Here is a 21452-nt window from a genome sequence, read left to right on the forward strand (position 1 = left end):
CGGTCACCCTGAAACCCATGGTCCCACCCTGTGTCCCCCTTGGGAAACAGAAAACAAAACTGGGATCATTCCTGAAGCCAAAAAGAGGGTGAGATCCAGGAGGGAGTGAGGGAGATTCCTCCTTCCTTGGGAGGCTGCTGGTGGCCAGATCCTTCCCCGTGCCACCTGCTCCCCAGGAGGAGGTGGAGGGCATTGTCAGCCATATCCAGACAAGAACTGTGGCTGAATGTGGGCCATGAACTGTTGATGTGAAAAGATGCACAAAAGCATCCCTCTCCCCTTCTGCCCGCACTGCTCTCCTCCTTAGGCCGGACAGAGGATGGCTCCTGGCAGGTGCTGTGGTGCAGGCAGTGCAGGCAGCACAGGGCACTGGTGGCTTGTTCCTGGGCTCTGAAACAACGGCACGGCCATGCCAGGAGCAGCGTGCCCCTGTGGGGCTGTCTGTCTGTGGGGGTCGGTGGAGGGAACCATCCCAATTGCCAGCTCGTGGGGACGTGGGTAACTTGGGCAAGCAACTGCAGAGGGGTACGGGTGGCTGGGATGCAGCTGGGATGCAGCAGGGATGCCATCCGTCCCACCACCTCCTCCGGCCATGTGGCAGGGCTGGGGGAACTGGGGACCCTTGGCCGGGATGTAGGCAGCACAGCAGCCTCGTGCTGCTGCACCGGGAGATTTAATCGCCCCTTCATTGTGGGCTGCGGAGCAGCCTGCTCCTAGCAGGCAAGCGGGCAGTGTGCCCGGCCGTCACACTCCTGTGTCCCTGGGCAGCCTGGCGCTGCTGTGTCCCTCCTCTGGGAGGGCTGGCAGGCCCTGATGTGCAGGGAAAAGGAGAGCAAGGAAGGGCAGTGCCTCCAGAACCTGGGTCCCACAGCCATTCCCAGTTTGGGCTTCCCATGGGGGATGGGGGCTGCCAGGCTGGTGCTGGTGGCAGATAACACGATTTCCATGCTGGCTGCTCCCTATCAGCATGGGGGCGGCTGGCAGACAAGATTGCACCCCAAATGCACCCTGCTGGGGGGCTGTTGGGAGGGGGTCCCGTCCCCCTTCACCCCACAGCCAGCCCTGGGTCAGTTTATTTTTTTACACGAGTTGTTTTCTTTCCGGCTTGACGCCGTTCCATGCGGCAAGAGCCGGACCGGGGCCCCCATGCCTCATTTCCTTGCCATAAAACAACAAAGCGGGGGGCGAAGCGGCGGGCTGGGCCGGGGTGGTGGGTCGCCAGGTCAGGGCACACGCTGGTCTGTGGTTCCTTCGTGTGCTCGGCCACCCCCAGACCGGCATCCCCGGCTGTGCTGCTGCTGTGCTGCCCTTCCTCAGGGCTGGACCTGCATGGGTGTGTGCCAGGGGGAGCTGGCATGGAAGGCATCACCCAAGCCTAGGAGCGACGCCTTCTCAGATGGGTGCTACTGGGCACCCCAAAGCTTTTGCCCTGGTTTCTGTGCCTCTGCTTTGCCCCCACAGCCACACGTGGACCCTGAAGAGGCTGAACTCCGCAGCTCAGCTGCCTTTGCTGGCCCCCAGAGCAGGCAGACGCTGCCTGCACACCCTGGGCACAGCCCACCCCCGGCCATAGCCCACCCATCCCCATCCGCTCCTGCTCCTGCCCGTGGTGCTCCTGCCGTGCGTGTTTAACACCACCATTGCCTGGGGACTGCAGGCAGTGCCCCTGCTGGGACATGGGGTAAAGGATGGCTCTTCTCCCCTGGCACTGTGGCTTCACCAGGGCTTTGCATGCGGTCCCACCAGCCCCACTGGGGCACCCCACTCCCTGCTGCTGGGGGCAATGCTGGCAGCTGGCACATCACAGAGGAGGCGTGCGGGCAGCATGTGGGTAGCATGCAGGCAGCATGCAGGCCCACGGTGAGGTGGTTGCCCAGGCATGGAGGGCAGGCGGGGGCCCGGGGGCACCCACCCCATCTCCAGGCTGTGAGCAGGGGGTTGGGAAAGGCGTGTGTTTCCCTTTAAGAGGCAGGCCCTGGAGCTGCTTCCTCTCAGCCCTGCAAGAGCCCTAAACACAGTGCATCTGCCTGCAGCCTGCCAGCACGCCTGCCTGCAGCCTGCCTGAAACTCAGCGTGAGTAGGGCTTGGCCCCGGAGCCAGGGCTGGAGAGGGCTGGCACCCCGGGGTGGCGGGCACCCTGCATGCCTGGAGGGCAGGGAGGGATGGCAATCACCACGGAGGGTGCCGGGCATCGCCACGGAATGTGCCAGGCATGACCACGGTGGGTGCTGCAGCACGATGCTCACTAGCACTGCTGAGGATGCTGGCCCCCCCCCAGCACATCAGCGCAATGCTGGGCTCTGCGGGGTGGCTAGGCACTGGGGGCACAGGGGGTCAGGGGCTGCTGCCCCCCAAACCGAGGTGCGAGGCTGTGGGTGCCTCGAGCCCAGCCCGCTGCGGCGGGCAGCACGTGGCAGCGTGCCGCCCAGGCTCTGGTGCCTGCGGTGCCGCACGCCGCTGCCGCTGGCTCCCGGGGCTGTGCTGGCGTCGGGTGGGTGCACCCCGCGCCCTCCAGCACTGCCTCCGCACACAGCCGCGGGTGACAAGCGTGGGCTGCACCCCACAGGAAGGTGAGCAGCGGTACCGACTGCGGAGGAGAGCCCAGGAGTGAGCAACCCATGGTGAGAGCAGCCGGTTGCACACCCCAGTCCCTGGACACCACCACGGTACCCCATATTGGACCCTGCTGGGGGAGAGCACCCACACTCCCCCAGCCCCCCTGGCCTGGGGCACCTCTGCAGGCACTCCTAAACCTTGTCTGAGCAGGGGGCACGTATGTCAGATCCATCTCAAGCCTGGAGGGGGGCTGCCGGAGGCTTGCTGGGCGCCGGGCCCCCTCTGCCGGCTCTGGGAAAGCTCACAAGCTGGCAAATAACTGCTGTGAGCTGCCCTGGGTGAGCCCCGTGCAGCGCACCCTTGGGTGCCTGGGGCACCCAGAGCTTGGGGCAGTGTGGATCTCCAGTGCCGTGGGGCAGCCGGGCGGCCTCTCATTCAGGGGACATAGTACGAGAGCAAAAAGTCCTGCATGGAGTCGGTGCCAGCTGTGTCTGTGGCACAAAGCGGCAGCCCTGGGTCAGAGCCGGGGGTCCTCGGCCAGGCCAGCTGGGTGCTGCTGGGCTTTGTCCGGTGGCAGGGCAGCGGAGGCAGCCCCGAGCTCTCTCCTTCCCTCCTTGGCTGGGCTGCACGCTTGGCTGCCTCTGTAAACCGAGCCTGCGGCTTGCAGCAGGGCTCAGCCACTTCTGCTGCACCCCCTATGTGATGTTTTCCCAGTGCTCCCTCTTCAAAGGATGCCCTGAGATCCTGTTTCCCCTGTCTGTCCCATCCCCAGCTTAGTCGCAGCTCCACAAGCCCCAATGGGCCACAGCAGCAAACGTGGTGGTGCGTGGTGTGACCCAGGCGGGAGGAGGAGGATGGAGGGGACTGGGAGTCCTGGCTGTGGGACAGGCCTGGGGCCATGGCTTAGGTTGCCTGCACCCTCCCCTGCAGGCGATCTCCTCTGCCAGCTCTTCCCACCCCTCTCCTTGCACCCCTGTGATGGGGTCTGCCTGGCACCACATGCGCTGGGGCGCTCCTGGGTATTTTGGGGTGTTACGGCAGCCCTTTCCCCCTCCGCAGCCCGGGCTCAGGGTTTGGCCTCGCTCCCCAGCCATGCTGCTGCTCCCGCTGCTCCTGGAGGCCACCCTGCTGCGGCTGGGCAGCAGCTCCCACCACCCCTTCTACAACGGCTTCTACTACAACCACATCATGAACGACAAGGGCAGTGGGCAGGAGAAAGGTATATTGGGGATTGGCAGGGCTGGGGGAAAGGGGGACCGGCAGGTTGGCTGCCTCTGGATGGGGCTGGGACCCATCTCTTGGGGGGGATGTGGGGCCCAGAGGAGTAGGCGGGGACGCTCCATGGATGCTTGGGGGATGCTTATGGGATGCGCAGGCAGAAAAGGATGTGGCTGGATGGAGGGAACAGAGTGGCTGCAGGGAGGTTTGGGGACGCTGCCTGGCCCTGGATCCTGACCTGCTCATCATGCTTTCCCTCCCTGTCCCCAGTGGTTTACTTCAATGGAGCCAAACTGATAGTGGACACCCCCAAGGACCCTGTCTACAGCTCCAGTGGCACCAATGTCACCCTGCCTTGCCAGTACCACTACGAGCCTGACCAGGAAGCCAAGCGCAAGATCCGCATCAAGTGGTCCAAGCTGCGGGATGACTACACTAAGGAGCAGGATGTACTGGTGGCCATCGGGAAGACCTACGTGGCCTTCGGGAACTTCCAGGGCCGTGCTCACCTCCGTCAGGCTGGGCGACATGAGGCCTCACTGGTCATCAGTGATGTGCGCTTGCAGGATGATGGCAAATACCGCTGTGAGGTCATTGATGGGCTGGAGGATGAGAGCGATGTGGTGGACCTCCGGCTGCAAGGTAGGGCCATGTTGGGGACCACATGATATCCTGCACCAAGCCAGTGAGCCTGGCCTTCCTGTGGCACCCCCTCCTCGAGGGAGGTAGTGATGTGGGGGGTCAGGGAGCGCAGTCATGGGAAGAGTCTGGGATGCTTGGTGTGATGGGGTGGTGGCTTGGGGCTGTCTGACTGTGGGGTCTCAGCAGCAAGTCAGCACAGAGCAGACTGCCCAGTTGGGATGCTGGGAATACTACTGTGGAGTCAGAGTTGGGGGTGACCCCGTGGCTGCAACATTTCCTGCTTTTATCCACCCATCTTCCCACTGTGCTGCATCATGTGCAGCCACCCCCTTGCCTCCCAGCTCTGAGTATCCCCATGCATCTTGTGATGAACCTTGGTGACTGGTCCAACCCCTCTTGCTCACTTGTCATGAGGGAACTGACTCAGCCCTGGCTCCACAGGCAAGCTCAGAGCTGTGGAAACGTCCCCCTTGTGCCCTGTCCACACCTGCCTGTGGGCCCTGCCTGCCATGGTGGCTTGTCCCCACCAGTCCCTGTGACTGTGGTCTATGGTGGTGGTGCACATGTTCCTGTGGTCCATCCATCCCCATGACAGCAGTGCATCCACCCCACGATGGTGGTCCGTGTGTCCCTGGGACTGCGGCCCATACATCCCCGTGATGTGGGTCCTTGTGTCCCTGTTCCTGTAGCCTGTGCATCCCCATGACAACGGTGTCTCCATCCCCACAGCGGTGGTACATGCCTCCCTTGGGACCACTGTCTGTGTGTCCCCAGGGCTGTGGTCCATACAACGTAGTGATGGTCCCTGCACCCCCATTATCATAGTCTGTGCATCCCTGTATGTGCAGGTGCTGCCCCACAAGGGTGGTCCATGTATCCCCAGGACCAAGCCCCCATGTCCCTGTGCCACCAGATGTCGCTGGCAACTCGCCGCTGGTGCCTGCATGCCCAGAGCAGCACCATCCCCGCATGCCTGTGCCTTGGCCTGTGCCACCCTGGGGTAGTCCCTGTCCCAGAGCCTGAATTTGGGATGGGATGGGGACCCCTTTGGGGGTGGACTCGGGGGGGCGGGGGGGGGGGCGCTGCCCATGGAGCCGCCTGAGCACCCACCCTGTCTGCCCCCAGGTGTGGTGTTCCCTTACCAGCCTCCCCGCGGGCAGTACAGGCTCAACTTCCATGAAGCTGAGCGAGCATGCCAGGAGCAAGGTGCCATCCTCGCCACCTTCAACCAGCTCTTCCAGGCCTGGAGCGAGGGGCTGGACTGGTGCAATGCGGGCTGGCTGGCCGATGGCACTGTGCAGTACCCCATCCGTCTGCCCCGCAAGCCCTGTGGTGGGCTGCACCTTGCCCCAGGCATCCGCAGCTACGGCCCGCGCCACCGGCACCTGCACCGCTTCGATGCCTTCTGCTTCTCCTCTGCGCTTAGAGGTGGGTGCTGGGCCATGGGCTGGGGGTGGCATCCTGGGGAAGATGCTATGTCCTGTTGGTGGAATCCCTCCCTCTTAGGGCACAGCCTGGGTGGGGATGTTCTAGGCAGGGATGCTCCAGATGGGGATGCTCCGGAGGATGCTGAGCACTGACGCTCCCTTTTCTTGCTCCCCTCTCCCTCTAGGAGAGATTTTCTACTTGGACCGCCTGGCTGGAATGACGCTGGAAGAGGCCAAGCAGAGCTGCCAGGACGCAGGGGCTGAGATTGCCCGAGTGGGGCACCTCTACTCTGCCTGGAAGTTCCTGGGGCTGGACCGCTGCGATGCTGGCTGGCTGGCAGACGGCAGCGTCCGCTACCCCATTGCCAAGCCCCGAGCCAACTGCGGCCCCGAGGAGCCCGGTGTCCGCAGCTTCGGCTTCCCCAGCCAGGGCAGGTTTGGGGTCTTCTGCTACAAGGAAAGATAAGGAGCCGGAGGGTTCCTTCTTGGCCAGAGGATGTTTCCAGCCTGACGGTGCCTGGTGTTTGGCATTTCCCAGGGCTGTTTTGGGGGTGACTAGGGGGCGGTGGGATGGCGGGGGGAGGCTTCTTTTTGTTTTATTTTGTTTCCTTCCTTTATATTTTCCACATCTTGCTCAGCAGCTGGCACATGCAGCTGCTCGGGGTGGCTGCCAGCTGGGGCAGTGCTGGACTGTCCCTGGCATGGGGTCCGTGCAAGAATGATCCCCATGGGCTGCTGCCACCCCAATTGGTCTCTGCCACCCTGTGGGTGGTGGCCCCTTCCCATGGTGGCAGCATGTCACTGACACCCGCCTGCCCTTCCAGGCTACTCCTGCCCGTGAGCTCATGGGGTGGGAGCGAGGCGAGGCTGGATTTGGCCAGAGGCAGAGAGCAGGTGTCTCTGTTGCATCCTGGCCCCTCTTCCAGCCCCCCCTCCCCATCCTGCTGAAGGATGACGTTGTGCCTGTCCCTGTGGGAGTGCCAGTGCCTTATCTCCGTGTGCCCCTCGCTCGGACTCCACTTGAACTCTGGTGCCTTCTTCTTCAAGCATTTGGTTATGAAAAGATGTATTTTGCTGGACCTCTTCTAATAAATTGGTGGAGAATGCCCTGGAGGGATGTGGCTGTGTCCCATCTCTGTCCCAGCACGAGAGAGGAGTCTGCCACAGTGAGAGGATTTGGGGATCCCTGGCTGGGCACCGGGGACTGTCTCATCCTTGGCTGAGCACCGTCTCATGTCTTTGCCCACCTGAGCTCCTGCAAGGGCCTGGTGCTCCCTCGTTAATGAGTGTTAATTAACCCCCTGGGTGTCAGGACTGAAAGCTGGAGGGTGAGGCAGCTCCTGCTGGGGATGGTTTTAGGTACGTGTGTTAATCCCCTCCTGGGGCGAGAGCTGAACAGGGAGGTGTTGTTTTGTTCCAGGATCCTTCTTTGGTTGGAGCTTGGGAATTCCCCCGGACCTCCATTGTCCCCAGGGCAGGACCCTTTGGTGCTGGCTGGGGCTGAGCTGGTCCCACGTAGCCTGGAGCACTCTGTTTGCTCACCCCTTCCCTGCTGCCTTGCCATGGGAGACCTCCCCCTGCCCAGACAGACACCCGCCCTGCCTAACAAAAACAACACTGACAAAGTGCCCATTCCGATTTCACTCTCTTTATTATTTATCGTTCTTTCAAAATAGGATATGTTCAAAAATATAAATAGGTGCAGGGAACGCTGGTGCCCCGCACGGTCCCCTGGAAAGAGCACGTTGTCCCGGGATGGGTGCTGCGCTGCAGGGGGCGGTGAGGAAGTAGAGAGGGGCCACAGTCCCCAGCACCCTGGTCCTGGGTCTCAGCATCCCCTCGCCTCCCTCCTCCCACAGCTCCTTCCACCGCAGCCCCCCGGCCCTCCCCACCCACCCTGACGTGCTGCAGCAGTAGGAGGATTCTGGAAAAAAAACAAACACAAAACCCCAAAAGGTGCTGTTCACCCTGGAGATTAAATAACAGAAATAATTACATTGTTCGTGGATAAAATCAGGAAAAAATAATCATCTTTATTATTTAACTTAACCCCCTGCCCTCTGCAAACCCACCCCCCCCCCCCCCCCCGTCCCCGAAGGCATGAAGATAATTGGAACCGGACGGTTAGTAAAAATGCTGAGATCTAATTCGCTTTGCTTTGGTGCTTGGAAAACATTAATTTTTTTTTTATATATATACACAAAGGTGGGTTTGTTTTTAATATAATTTTTTTTCCTTATATGACAAAAAAGCAACAAGAAGAAGAAGAAATTGACTCTGTTAATATAACTGTTCCATTAAAAATCTCTTTTTCTCACTTTCCCCCTTGGTCTCTCTCGCCCCGCTCTAATGGGTGGGTCTGTGCATGGCTCTACCACTGGGTCTTGACTGGCTCCTGGGGCTCCTCTTGTATAGCCTGCGTTGGTAGTTGGAGGCTGCGGAAGAGGGAGCAGAAGAAAAGACACCTTGTTAGCAGGAGCCAGGACAGAGATGCTGCTTGTCCCGCACTGGCTGCCCCAGCCCCTGGCTCCCTGGAGAAACACGGGCAGGCGCAGGCAGCTGGGCAGGCGGCTGTGTGTGCCCTGGCACCAGCCTGCTTGCCCCTGCACAGCCCGCCCTCCTCTCGCCCCTGTGGCTGGGGTTTGCTTCACCCAGGGGTGAAGGTGGCCGGTGCTTTCCAAAAGCCTGGCCAGGAGCATCCTCCCTGCGGATGCCTGTCCGATCCCTTCCCCATGCCCTGCTGGGAGGGCAGCTCTGCCAACAGGGTGAGCATGGGGACCACTTCCCCATCTCTCCCACTGTCCTACCAGTCAATCCCCAATCCGCTGGGACAGGGAGGGAAATAGCCATCAGGGGTGGGATGTGCTCGGGGCTCAGGAGGGGAAACAGACCCGTCTGGCTGGCAGGGACAAGGTTTCTGCCTGATCTTTGCTGCTAGTCTCCCTCAAGGCTGGCACCACTCCAGAGCGTGATGATTGCAGGAGGATTTTCATGGAAACAGCAAAAGCTGGTTGGGAACAGCCTAGGTCTCCTGATTGCTGGCAGACCATGGTGGGAGCAGCCTGCAGCTCTCTGAGTCTGCAGCAGAGCCAAGGGAATCAGCGGTCTGCACCACACAGCCGCCTTGGACACCTCCTCCATCCCTCCTCCTTCCGTCTCCTCCCTGGGGCAGAGGTTTGTCCCTTAAGCTCATATCAACTTTTCCTGGCTGTGGGACCGTTGCTTTAGCTGGAATTGCCCAGCTGGACCAGGACCTGGCAAGGAGGCCACTGGTCAGATGTGATTTAGCTGAGACCGACGAAATTATCGGGAAGCTGCAGGCGAGCAGGGATGGGATGTGGGTGTAGGCAGCCGTGGGAGTGGTCTGGGACACCAGTGGGAGAGGGATGGCTGCTGTCAGCTGGAGGCCTGACAGGAGAAGGGTCGGGATCCCTGTCCCTTGGCTTAGCTTTGCCACAGGGCTCCCGTCTGCTCCCAGGGCAGGGGGATGCCAGGGAAGGGCTGAGGGGGACCACAGCTCCCTGCCTCTATTCTCTCTGCTGATGCAGGTGGTGCCAAAACTCACCCTTTTCAGAAACTGTTTCTCTTCCTCTCCTTCCTTTAAGCAGCCTGGGCCCTTGGTAAGCTCCTTGTTGCCTGGGCTGTCCCTCTGGCCAGCCCCCGTAGTGCACACCTGCCCAGAAGATGCCAGCTCCCACTGCCCCATCACAGGGGATCTTTCAACAAGCAAAGGGGACTATGATGTCCCTTTCTGCCTGGCTCAGAGCTGAAGTGCACCCCAAGACAATGTCCCTCTCATTCCCAGCTCCTCCTTCCAGCTGCAGGGATGCATCAGCCCTAACCCAAAGGGAAAGCGACTGAGACGTACGGTTTGTGCAGGATATCCGTGGCTCCTCCCACTGCCCGTTGGGCTGGCACCGAATCGTGGGCACGTGGCGCTGGATGTAGCCTTGGTTGCACTGGTACCGCACCATGGAGTTTATTTCGTAGCGATCTTTCTTCCGACCGAAGGTCCTGGCGTTCTCCACCACGGGGGGGTCCCCACAGGCCACTGCAGGAGATGGGCAGAGACACGGAGAGCTCGAGGGGTCCTGCCTGGCTGAGCGAGCAGCTTGCACCCGGGCAGCTCCTGCCTGCCTAGCACAGGCTGGGCATGCACAGCCTTGACACTCCCACGCGTAAAAATTTAAATCCCTCTGAGATTGCCTCTGTCCACAAACAAGTAGGGGCAGGGGTATATGGAAATCCTGTGGCCTTGAAATTAAGCAGTGGTCTGCCTCTGGGTTCCATTCCTGCCTCTTGGAGAAAGCAGCAAGGGCCAGGCATTAAAGCAGCCACTTGCCTCTGTGGGAGGGCATGGAGCTGGTGTGCAGGAGTGATGCTGCAGCCAGGGTACGGCTCTGCCTGGGGGTGCGAAACCCCATCCTTGGTGGCTCATCTTACTTGTTTTTTGAAGCTGTTGGGAAACTTTCTTCTAAAGCCTTGGCCAACTTCTATTGTTATTGCCTTCAGCCTCTTTGACCACCCTTTGCAGTGACAAAACCCACATTCATGTGCACTGGGGGGTCCCACTCCAGCCCCGCAGCCACTGCCTGAGCCCCCCATCCTTGCTGGCGCAGCACAGCATACTGACCTGTTCCTTTCTTGCAAGTGAAAGGGAGGTGATAGTTGCAGGGAACGTCATTCCATTCGCCTTGCTCATGCCAGATCATCACAACGCAGTCCTCACCCGCCGCGAAGAAGTTATCGGGTTGGTTGGGCCGCCAGTTCTCAAATTGCTGCAGAGAGAGGAAAGCCCTTCGCCTAAGGTTGAGCTCTTCCCTCTCCTGCTCCCTCCTTCATCCTTGCTGCTGCCTTCCCCATGCCTCTCACCAGCAAAGACCATGGGTTGCCAGCACTGCTACTGCAGCGGTTATTTCTATTGTGATGGTGCCCAGGAGCTTAGCTGAGCAGCTTTACTAGAGACTTGGAAAAACCATGAGCCATACAAAGTTTAGGGCTGCCTCCACTCAATGCTCAACCAAAGCGCTCAGCACGTAACTCACAGGGCTCTTCCCACCCAAGGGGAACCTCTTCCCCCACCGAAAGCCAGTGCCTGCCCGCACCGCGGGCCGTGGGCTCACCAGGGGGTGTCCGTCGGACCAGCGGAAGTCGTTCTCGACAGTTCTGTCACTGAGGCCGATCCACTGGTAGTCCTGTGCATGGCCTGGAAGAGCCGGAGGGGGAGAGGAGAGTGGGTCATGGTTCCCCTACACCTTATGTTTCTTTACCATCTCAGCTGTCCCTGTCGCCTCTGAGTCATTCAGTTCCTTCCCAGTCACTAGCCCCCGATGTCCCTTTTGCCCTGCATCACGCTTGTCCATCTCCCTCCCCACTCAGCATGCCATGAGCGTGAATCCACCCACGCTGACATGGGTCACCGTACTTGTTGCATCAAGTGAACACGTTGTGAACAAGCCACATCAGCAATGTGGTCAGAGCAAAGATCTCGCCTAGCCAAGAAAGGGCCCTCTTCTGTCTCATGGCTCAAGGTTCTTCCTTTCCCACGCAAGGGTGAGGCCTCATCAGGAAATATGTACACACCAGTGGGGGAAACTGTGGTTTTTATGTCATTCTGGATAAATCTGCCCATAGACTTGGAGTCTAATGGAAGGACCCTGCCCAGCCTCAGGCTGCCCTCAGCACTCACTGTTCACAAATTCTTGCTCCTCTGGGGTGATGATACTGCTCAGGTGGGCTTGATGTTGTCGGCATCTGGTCTCTGCATCCATCCAAGTCTCCCTCTCTTCAAAGTGCCTGTAGCAGTGGCCCTGGAACTTGGTCCAGCCTTCCTCACAGTTTTCCAGGTCTGAAACACACAAAGGAGGTATGAAAAGGAGTTGGTGCATGGGTCTGGAAGTCTTCCAACTCACCTCTTAGAAGCTCATGCTCTTATGGCATGGGACAACACATGGTCACTTCCACTAAAAAGCAAACCCTTATGGGAAATCCCAGGGGAAATTATCAGAAGGCATCCAAGACACACACACACACACAGAGGGGAACCTGTGTTGAAGACCCCGTGTTTGCAGTAACATGGCCAGTGCTACGAGAAAACTTCAGTGGTGCAAACTTATTCCTGAGCAATTCAATCCCTGTGTCATGGACTCTGTTCTTGAGGAACAGACCAAGCAGGAACACCTCTCTTCCCAGTTGTGCTGGCCTGCAGAGTTTTCTTGCTTTGGAAAGAAACTCCAAAATCTGAATCCAGTTGTCCACGGTCAACACACATGTGTTGAAAATGAAAGAGGGGAGGACAGCCCAGGTTTGGATGGTTGGATCATGTGGTGCTGGGGCTCTGGAGGAGAAGCAAGCCTACCAAGATGGGAGAAAAGAGATGGAGGCAGGAACTTAGCATGGTGGAGAGAGAAAATGAAATCTCAAGGAAAAGCTTGGAAGCGGCTAGGGAAGTACAGAAATTCCTCAACTTTTCAGAACATATTTTACCATCTGAGAGACACTGAAGAGCAGAATCCATCAATTAAAAAAAGCAAAACCACAGGTGGGGAGAGCAGAGGCCAATGGAGAAACCACCAGAAAACACCATCAGCAGCTTCCATGCAATGCAACACCACACATCTGCTACATGTGACTGAAGGAAACAGAAAATGAAATGTGTTTAGTCTCAGCCTTTTAGATACCTGTCTACCATCCTTTCTCAGGCACTTGCTGATCTTGGAGTGATAGGCTTTCATGAGTCCTCATGCCTCTCTCCCTTTCCAGTAAGGTTTTCTGTACTTAATTTCTTTCTTCTTTGTTAAACTCGGTAGGTCAAAGCACTTGTCACCTTCAGTCACAGTAATTCCTCCTAATCTACCCTTCTGGTGTTCTTTGAACTGAAGATTGCAGATCCTTCATAGATGTTGGAAGGGTTGATAGTTTGCTGAGGCACTAAAAACATTTTCTTGCCTTCTTCAACAGGTCACATGGATTATCTGGAAGCAGCTGAAGCTGTAAGGATTCTTGGCCTTTGCAGGCAGATTGCTTGCACAAGGTGAGCAGAGAACATCCTCCGTCTTTTGAGATTTAAGACTCTTTTCCAGCAGCTTGAATGCCACCTCTTGTCATCACAGCTTTGGGGATGGGACAGCACATGGCACAGATCCTCAGCAGGACATTTCCTAGGAGAAAGGCCACGCTTTCCTACATAGCTGTTACTTATGGGGAAATGAGACAGCAATCATCTTGGAAAATAATGGCAAAAATCTTGTTCCCTGGCAGGGACACTGTCAAGGTGACAAAGATTGGCTGTGTGCACAGACAGCAGAGCCCACCTACGGTGTCCTGCTGTTCTTGGAGACTGACAGAAAGGATGGTCTGCCTCACGGGAATAATGAACGCTTATACTCCCCACTGAATTCGGGGCACTGGCTTCCTCTTACATCTCCCGGGCTATAGCCCCCAGGCACCATGAGCCCATAAATCAGAGGAAACTAGGTCTGGCTTGGGCCAAACAAGATTGTAAGCAGCTGCAGGGTAGAACCTCTTGTTGAATTACAGGGATCTTCAGCAACAGGTAGCAACGATGGGTAAATACGGGCCTGATTAGGTTGCATTAGGAAACTGATGTTAAGGCAGCACAATTCCTGCCCAGATGGTCCAATGATCGTGAACTGCCTTCTTATGGTCTGCTCCCAATGTTTGTATGGGAAGCAGAAAAAGAGATGAAGAGGAAGAGGAGGAGAAAAATCCAATATATACTATCATTACTTGTGCCAAGGTGAAGAAGACACTACAACCTTATTTCTCTTTTGTTTGAGCAAGGCAGGAGAGCTTCCCCTCAGCTAAGCTGATAAAAGTTTGGACTTTCACCAGCTTTAAGAAAAAAAAAAAAGCTCAACTCTTTTTATTTCCTTGTAGAAACAAAAAGAAGTATTAGTGCAGATCAGAGTACCTAATTTTGATGGAAAAATAGGTCACTTCACATTCTCTCAAAGATGTGTATTCCCTGCTGATTTTGCCACGGGAAGCTACGTTGAAGATGACAAAAATGTCATGCTGTGTCAAATTGGTGGAGATTCCTGGAGTGAATGAGGCTTCTCTCAGCTGCATCTTCACAGAGAGAAACACAATCATTTTTCATGGCTCAGTTGAAATATCCTTCTATGAAATTCCAGTCTAGCAGAGAAAGTTTGCCTGGGGTGAGGATGTACTCAGATGTTTCCTTACTGTTACAGATGAACAGAAAGACCCTTGACCCAGAGAGACAGTGACTTGTGTGATCAACATTGTTATGATGTGTATGGAACTTCACTAGAGAAACTTAAAAAAGAGTAAGTTGAAGAAGACACCAGAAGCTCCTGCTTAGGTGTCTTAAAAGACATGGTGTCATGACGAACAAACTAATTAAAATATATAAGGAAAAGTCTCAAAGCTTTTCCCTAGTGTACTTCACGCTGCTGTTAGAGGTTAGCTTACTGAGATGAGGGCAGGACTAATGGGACCACTTGGGATCAGCTTTTTTTTGGGGTAGGGTGGCAACAAGGTCGTGCAGCAGTTAGTAAGATTAGCTGAAGCCAGGTAGGCCGTACCGATCTCACACAGGTCCCCTCCGTAGCTGGGAAGGCATAAGCATTTGAAAGAGTCGATGCCATCAACGCAGGTAGCTCCATTCAGACAGGGGCTTGAGTGGCACTCATCAGTGTCTGCAAGAAATCAAGGGCTTCCATTAGGGCTCTGGGCAGACAACTCAACTACCCGGAGAACTTGTTTCCTTGCTTGTTTAGGATGGAATATCAGTTGTTTTGGGGAAACTTGGGAGTTTCTAGGGTCTTATTTTAAAACGTACTGCCACTGCTGCTGCTGGAAGAATGAAGGCATGAGACCCAACCCACCCTACAAGGAAGACATTGGCTTTCTGTCACTTGATGGTTGAACACCACTCTGAAGATAGCAGTACCAGCTCAGCAAGATGTATCCGATACACAGCACTCAGTGTCTTTGACAGCTGTGGTAACTCTTCCTTGTCCGCTGTCTCTGCCTGATGCATCAAGTGTGTTAACTTGTGTCTGTGTCTTCACCAGTTATGGGTCTATGAGGAAGAAAATGTGGAATGTTCATAAGTGATGGAAACATCCTGAAATAGATCTCTATCTCCTAACTGGTCTTCCTTGCTGCCAGCGATCGCTACTAGTTTTTTCCTAACCATAATTTAGATGACGTTCTGGGGCAAGACATCTCTTCTCAGTGAAGTTGAAGAAAGTGCAGAGAAGAAAAGAACTGGGTTCAAAGGTGTTCAGAGGCCCTAAATTTTTTCTCTTTGAGGATCTTAGGCCTAACTATAGGTGCCTCTTCCTTGGTGAAGAATACTGGAATGCAGTGCTATTTTCTCCAGACCTGTCCCCACTATGCACCTTTTTGCTTGTGGTGGGGGTGGAAGAAGATGATAAGTCTTTTCCAGCTGTAGGCTCCATCTTGGTGGAGGAAACTACTTCTAGTTTGCCATCTAGATAGAACAGCCCTTAAAATCCTTTTAGCTTTTCTGGAGGCAAAAAGAGAAGTTGGTATGGAAAGAGTTTGACTCCCCAACACTCCAATGTTTCTCAACTTGCTAATTAGCACAAGCCTGGGTAGTAGATGCCACCATTTGGTAGCACTTCCACCCCCTGTCATCTTGGGGCAGAAGGAAAGAAGGAAGAATAGATGCTCTGAAGAAGGCCACAGGTAGCCAGTTTGTATCTATATACTGCAAAATCTAGCTTGTGCTCTTCTCCCAGTGTCGCTTTAGACTGAGCCTCAATCCTATTTATTGATCTTTGGAATCAGAGGAAGAGTCATTCAAATCGGAGAGATTTCAGAGATGTTCAGAAACAAGGAGGAGGACTGAGGACAAAAGGGGGAGCACATCCACGCAAGTTAGGTTAAATGGTGACAGGTTAGATCCTCATGCAAGACGTTTCTCTCTTTCACGCTCAGAAGAAATGTAAGGCTTTAGAGGTGCTGACTAACTCTCCGTGCTCTTCTTGTGGATGAGAGGGGTTAGTGAGGAAACTTTCAAAGATGATAGACATGCTGGCTATGGAAATACCAGAGCAGAGCAGTGACTCCGCAAGGTCTCTGTTCATCTTCTGGTTGGGGTATATTCAGTCAGATATTGTCTCCTTGAAGATCAGTGGCCCAGCTGCTCAGTGTCCCTAGACACGTGTGAGCAGATGCATGTTATACCCTATGTCGCTGCATGGTCACTCAGTGGCTAATGTCTGATATGTTAACTAAAAGTTGACAAGTTCCATAACGTGCCTAAGTGATGGAAAAAATTCCTTCTGACCTTGGATGGTAAATCCGTTTGTGCTTTGGAACAAGAAAATTGTCATTTATATTTCAGGCTGTATCACTGCAAGCAATGCAATTATTCCTCAGATGGCCGATGAACTTCTTACTCCAGTTTCGCAGTTTTGCTCTGAGAGAAGGTATTTTTTTCTCTGGATTGCCCTTCTAAGTACTCATGAATGCTTTCTGGATTTCTTTGTTCACTGCAACAGGAAGAGAATTCCTGTTTCCATGACACTAATAAATACTTTGAGACTTTCCAGAACAAAATGGGGGTCACAGGCCTAAGTAGAAGAGAGGAGCTGAACTTGGCTGAGTATGGCTTATTAGTCACACTTGGAGTTCCTAGAAGATAGAGAGCATAAAGGAAAGTGAGGTATCCTGAGGGATGATTACAACTCTAGAGGCCCCTTGGGCTTCCCAACAGCAGTGGCAGCAGAAGTTTGTGTTGACTCCAGTGGGCTCCAGCTGAACAAGTAAGGAAAGGCTCTCATTTGTCCGTTAGGCTCCACGAAGTGGACAGCAGGCTGCAGGAGTGAGAACGAAGCGCGTACAAAAGCTAAAGCGGAACATTTAGCAGGGAATCATGAGTCTTCAGCTGTCTTTGGCCATGTGGGCTAGAAACTGGCACATCCGAGATCTGTTCCGAGATGCAGGAGACCTGCTGTGAGTTGCCATCCCTGGTCTTAGAGAAGGGAGCAGGCACACAAGTGCAAAGTCATTGCCACAAATTTCCAGCTGGAAAATAACACTGGAACAGAATTTCCTTTTACAGATATTGTACATAATATGATTGCACATATTATATATGCTGTAAAAACAAATCTCTGCATATAATATATGTTATATATATCTCTGTACTTATACACATATATTTTTACATATCACACATAGAAAAAGGGTGTGTACTTGTAGGTAGTGATGGAAAAACAGACAACAAATACAAGTGAGACACAGGCAAGTTTTCTTCCCAGAAGCATGCTGCAAATGGCTGAAGAGAAGATGTTTTAAACGCACGATGATCATAAATACCAGACTCTCCCTTCAACTCATTGGGCTGTTGGAGCAGTGACCCTGTCTCTATCTAGATGCAGAATCACCTCACCAAGCTGATACCAAGAAACTGAAACACATCTGGTGGGCTGGAGGAAGTGTCGCTGGTCCTCCCAGAAAATCTACGTCTTGGAGGTCTTTTAGAAAAGTAAGTTCTAAATCGCAAAATTGGCAGTGATGTTGTCTTTGTATACCATGGCAAGTCAGTTTGTGGGTGTTTCTAGCATATCACATCTAAGTGATATTTATGGGAGGTGAGAACTCTAGTTAAAAAAAAAATAATCCCATCTATCATGCAACAAAGCTATTTTCTTCATAACCTTTTATATACCATAAACGTGTCCACTTCCATATTGTTTAGAGCTGGATGAGGCTAGTAAATCACTGTACACATCTTCAGCCAGCTGAAAAGCCCACTGCACGCTAGGTGTGCCAGCTCTGCGCAGCATGGAGCAAGCTCCCGATTCCACAGCACCGGCTGCTGGGTAGCTTGACACTCAAGGATCTTATGCAGACACGAGCTATTTATTTGCTTGGGTGAGCAGTCATTCAAAAAGTCTGCTTTGAGATGCAGCTCAAATGCTTATCAACCGACAAGACAAGACTACTTCTATTATTACCCAGCCCTAACAAAGGACAAGTGATGTGGCATGGAATGCAGAACAGAGGCAGCCTTGCTTTCCAGAGCTTCAGCTCTGAAACAAAGACAGGGGAGAAGATGCCTTGCAGTGCCAAGCATAGGAAGCCCATTTAGAACTTATTATTAACTCACTTTTTGAGGATAATGCAAAATTAGCAGCACTTTAGAAGACGATTCGTACTGCAGTTAATATTGCCCAGAAGTTGCAAAAGATTATTCAAATCTGTTTTCTCAACAGTTTCTATTTTTTGCTACTAACAGGACCCAAGGTCTAACTTCTAGATTAAAACAACCCAACAAAACAATTAAAACAAAATATCCGATGTTAACAGGGTCTTGCATCTGGAAGATGTAAACTGTTGGCTGGAGAAAGCAAGGGCAGTTACACAGCTACAATGCAAACTTTGAATTTGTTTCACCATTTTCTTACTAAGATTCCTTTTACATTGCAGCTACATACTATATTTAGTCAGAACTATTTTCTTCTGGTGCAACTAAACACAATGTAAGTATTCTCCCAGTGCCTTTGAAAACAATTTTCTGTACTAGATCATGGAAATTGGAAAGAGAAATCCTTTAGAAATGAAAGAGAAATAGATTGGTGCTGGTTTTGCTCAGAAGGTAAATGGCATGCAAAAGTGAACATGCAGCGTCAGTGGTGAGAAGGAAATGCTTTTAAAATCCTTCTTCCCAAGTTAAGAAGACAATACTAGAATCAGTGCTAACACTTTTAAAACAGTACAGTCCGGGCATTTCTCTCAATGGCAGCCTGTATGGAAGACGAGCAAAAATACCCATTAAAAAAGGTCAGCTTTGTGCTTAAAACATCTACTAAGAAAAAGCAGCTTGTGAACAGAGAGGATGCTATTACCCCAAACCTGAACTAACTGTATAGTTTTCCTGAAGCTGCAATTGGTTTAGAAATATACACTCGGGTTTAAACTCCTATTTTTGTTTCATAGAGAGGAAAAGGTAAGACAGAAGGACAAGGCATTTTCGGGACAGCCAACAGTCCCTTTTGAGCTCTTCACCCTTTCTTTATAAGCTTCTTGTAAGTCCAATTATCTAAACAGGGAGTCAGACCAGCTAGGTAATTACCTTCTAGAGACTGAGGGAAAAATAAAGTCATCCAGGTACAAATAAAATTTGCTTTTCAGAGGCTCCTGGGAGGTGGGGAAACAGTTCTCACACATTTTAAGTGAAATGCTGGCATCAAACTTCAGATAGCCAGCTAGTGACTTAATTAATTAATTAGCAATTAAGTCACTGAAATGATTAAGTACAACAGTTAAACCAAAGTCTCCATGCTGCAGAAGGGGCAGATATTGCTACAGCCTTAAAAAGTTACATTCATTCAGGGAACAGCAAGTTTCCAGGAGAACCTGTTGATTTGTCCAACACTCTCATGGAAGGAGAACTCAGGACATCTCTGCCTCCAAAATACTATGTGTGGAAGTCAACTGACTTATATATAATGCTAGTTATGGACATTAGGTTGCCTCTTCAGAGAAAGGTTTTAATTAAGCTAATAAACTTCTGATGCAAAATAGACAGTATATCCAGGAGACATCAAAACACCCGGTCAGCCACAAGTGGTTTGTGCTTTTGCTTGCCCTCACAGCCAGGACTGGTACCTCCAACTCCTTCCTGAGAGCATAGTCTTCATTCCACGTCAGGTCAAACATTATGAATCAGGTAAATATTTTCTAGATTTTTTCTTCTGGGTTGATCTTCTCTGGACCAACAAAACTCTATCCCTCGGACTTCCAGGGTGTGAAGAACAAGGAAAGCCCACCAAGACCTTTCCTTGTTTGCCTTCTAACCTTCATCTCTGTTGGGGCCATAGGCAGCAGACTTCATGAACTTGTTTCAGCAGAGACAAACAAAACTTAACATAAATATCTGCCTTTTCAGCACATTTCTCTTTTTTTCCCCCAACTTGAGCGAAGTTTTTAAGTCATTCACTGGTCAGAGTGCTCCAAACCACAGTCTTTCATTGAAGTGCCAGCTATTTTTTCAGCTAATAATTATTTGTCTTCAAATCTTACCAGAAGCAAAAAGACCCGCTGAGTTGGCACAACTCTGGATGAAGAAGCCAAGCCTATGGACAATTCTTCAAGCTTGTGGAGTTCCTGTCCTCGTGGAAGAATCAAACTGCTGACTAAAGACGCGTGCATGCATAGCCTTCAGTTTGGTTAAATACTGAAAAATACTGGCACTCCAAGTGTTAACCTTCGGTCTTCTTGTGCTTCTGGCTCTGAGTTTGAGAGAGAAGTAGAGGCTAGAGCAGAGCAGAAAAATACCACTCTACTTAAATCATCCTACTAAAAAGACTGCTGGATCCAACTGGAACCCTTCGATGAAAGGACAAGAGGGCAGTGGCCACATGCCTCCGTGCTCCTCGCTCTAAGCTCCTTCTGTAAGCTGAACTAGCTTCACCTGTGCTTTCATGTTAGTCAAAATTAATTGCACTCAGCGGTCATCAACTACATCCTGCAAACTCTAAGCACAGCACAACACACAGATATCAGAACTGATCTTCTTGTAAGATCAGTTAATTTCCAGACTAGGAAGCTTCAGGTAAAAAGGCAGACGCAACATGGGAAATAGATTTTGGGTTCCAGCCTATGGTTCTTCCATGTAGACTTTCCATGGTCACAATCCCCAGAGCACTGTAAAGAGTAACGACCCAAAAAAGGAAATCTGTGATTTTTCTCCTATTTTTTTTCTTCTTCTTTTGTCATCACTTTGCTCTAATTCTTTAGAAGAATTTCTCCTTGTTGCAGGGGTGTTGCAAGTTCAAGGTCAACAAGCTTTTTTGCCATCTAGATGATCTGCCTTCAGACCCTGACCAGGACTGTATTTAACCCTATAGGGACACTGTAGTAAAGAGGCTTACCAATAAAAAGGGAAATTTTACCCTAGAATATCTTCCCTAGTGGGAGCACCAGCCATGCACATGTACTCAAGCCTGTCTCTAGTTTATAAAGATTGTATGGTTAAACTTCATGCAGTCGTCACTACCTCTCTCTGTCACCTGCTAAAAAAACCCAGCTGCTACATCGTCATCTCTGTGACTTGCAAATACACAACATGTTCCAATTTCAGAACATTTTTCAAACTTCTTCACACATGAGCTGCTGAACACATGGTTTTCTTTCAGAATTCTTTGCAAGAATGTTGGCTAACAAACGCTTCGAAGAATCTGGCAATCGCCTTGTGGGTAATTTAGAAAAAGAAAAAGCAGTGAAATAAAACCATTCTGTGGGGCCAATATTTTTTAAGGTTTTTTTTTTTGGCTGAGCCTCACTGGCTACTTTGCTTCCTTCCCCTCAGCCCTGCCTTTGGTGGTTTGTTTTGTGGCTTGGACACGGCAGTGGGCATGGTCCAAAAGCAGAGCCCATTAGGTCTGCAAGGAGGGTTTTTGGGTGTGTCACTCCTGCAGCACCCTGCCAAGCCCCAGATGTCATGCCAGGCTGGACCAGTGTGGTGGCAATGAGCTCGCTGACTTCCCCTCACCCACTCCTGCTGCATCCTCTATGCAGCTGCTCAGCAGAGACACACAGGACCTCAAATGTGTTATGAGCAGGACTGAACAAAGGTTTGTG

At 52.5% G+C, this 21452-nt stretch overlaps 2 protein-coding genes across 7 annotated transcripts in view; one reads left to right on the forward strand and one right to left on the reverse strand.

Moving 5' to 3' along the window:
- The first annotated feature begins 1850 nt into the window (after window positions 1–1850).
- HAPLN3 (hyaluronan and proteoglycan link protein 3) lies at window positions 1851–6956 on the forward strand. 5 transcript variants are annotated; one of them, XM_055792858.1, is made up of 6 exons: window positions 1851–2073; window positions 2567–2621; window positions 3647–3775; window positions 4045–4416; window positions 5542–5844; window positions 6029–6956. In XM_055792858.1, the coding sequence occupies exons 3-6, from the start codon at window positions 3649–3651 to the stop codon at window positions 6307–6309; spliced, it is 1083 nt and encodes a 360-aa protein (XP_055648833.1). In that variant the 5' UTR covers window positions 1851–2073; window positions 2567–2621; window positions 3647–3648; the 3' UTR covers window positions 6310–6956. The 5 variants fall into 5 exon arrangements, with proteins under 5 accessions (XP_055648833.1, XP_055648827.1, XP_027649769.1 ...); XM_027793968.2 differs by having other exon boundaries at window positions 1854–2073; window positions 3616–3775; XM_055792852.1 differs by lacking the exon at window positions 2567–2621.
- A 986-nt stretch (window positions 6957–7942) lies between these two features.
- Window positions 7943–21452, reverse strand: part of ACAN (aggrecan) — a 50568-nt gene continuing 37058 nt past the window's right edge. For both annotated transcript variants that reach the window (XM_055792870.1, XM_055792879.1), the window contains 6 exons: window positions 14414–14527; window positions 11533–11691; window positions 10967–11049; window positions 10477–10621; window positions 9712–9894; window positions 7943–8278 (listed from right to left, as the gene is read on the reverse strand). In XM_055792870.1, the coding sequence (XP_055648845.1) occupies window positions 8190–8278; window positions 9712–9894; window positions 10477–10621; window positions 10967–11049; window positions 11533–11691; window positions 14414–14527 (773 nt within the window). In that variant the 3' untranslated portion in view covers window positions 7943–8189. The remainder of the gene's footprint in view (window positions 8279–9711; window positions 9895–10476; window positions 10622–10966; window positions 11050–11532; window positions 11692–14413; window positions 14528–21452) is intronic.

This window comes from Falco peregrinus, chromosome 1 (genome assembly GCF_023634155.1).
Source record: "Falco peregrinus isolate bFalPer1 chromosome 1, bFalPer1.pri, whole genome shotgun sequence".
Lineage (NCBI taxonomy): Eukaryota > Metazoa > Chordata > Aves > Falconiformes > Falconidae > Falco > Falco peregrinus.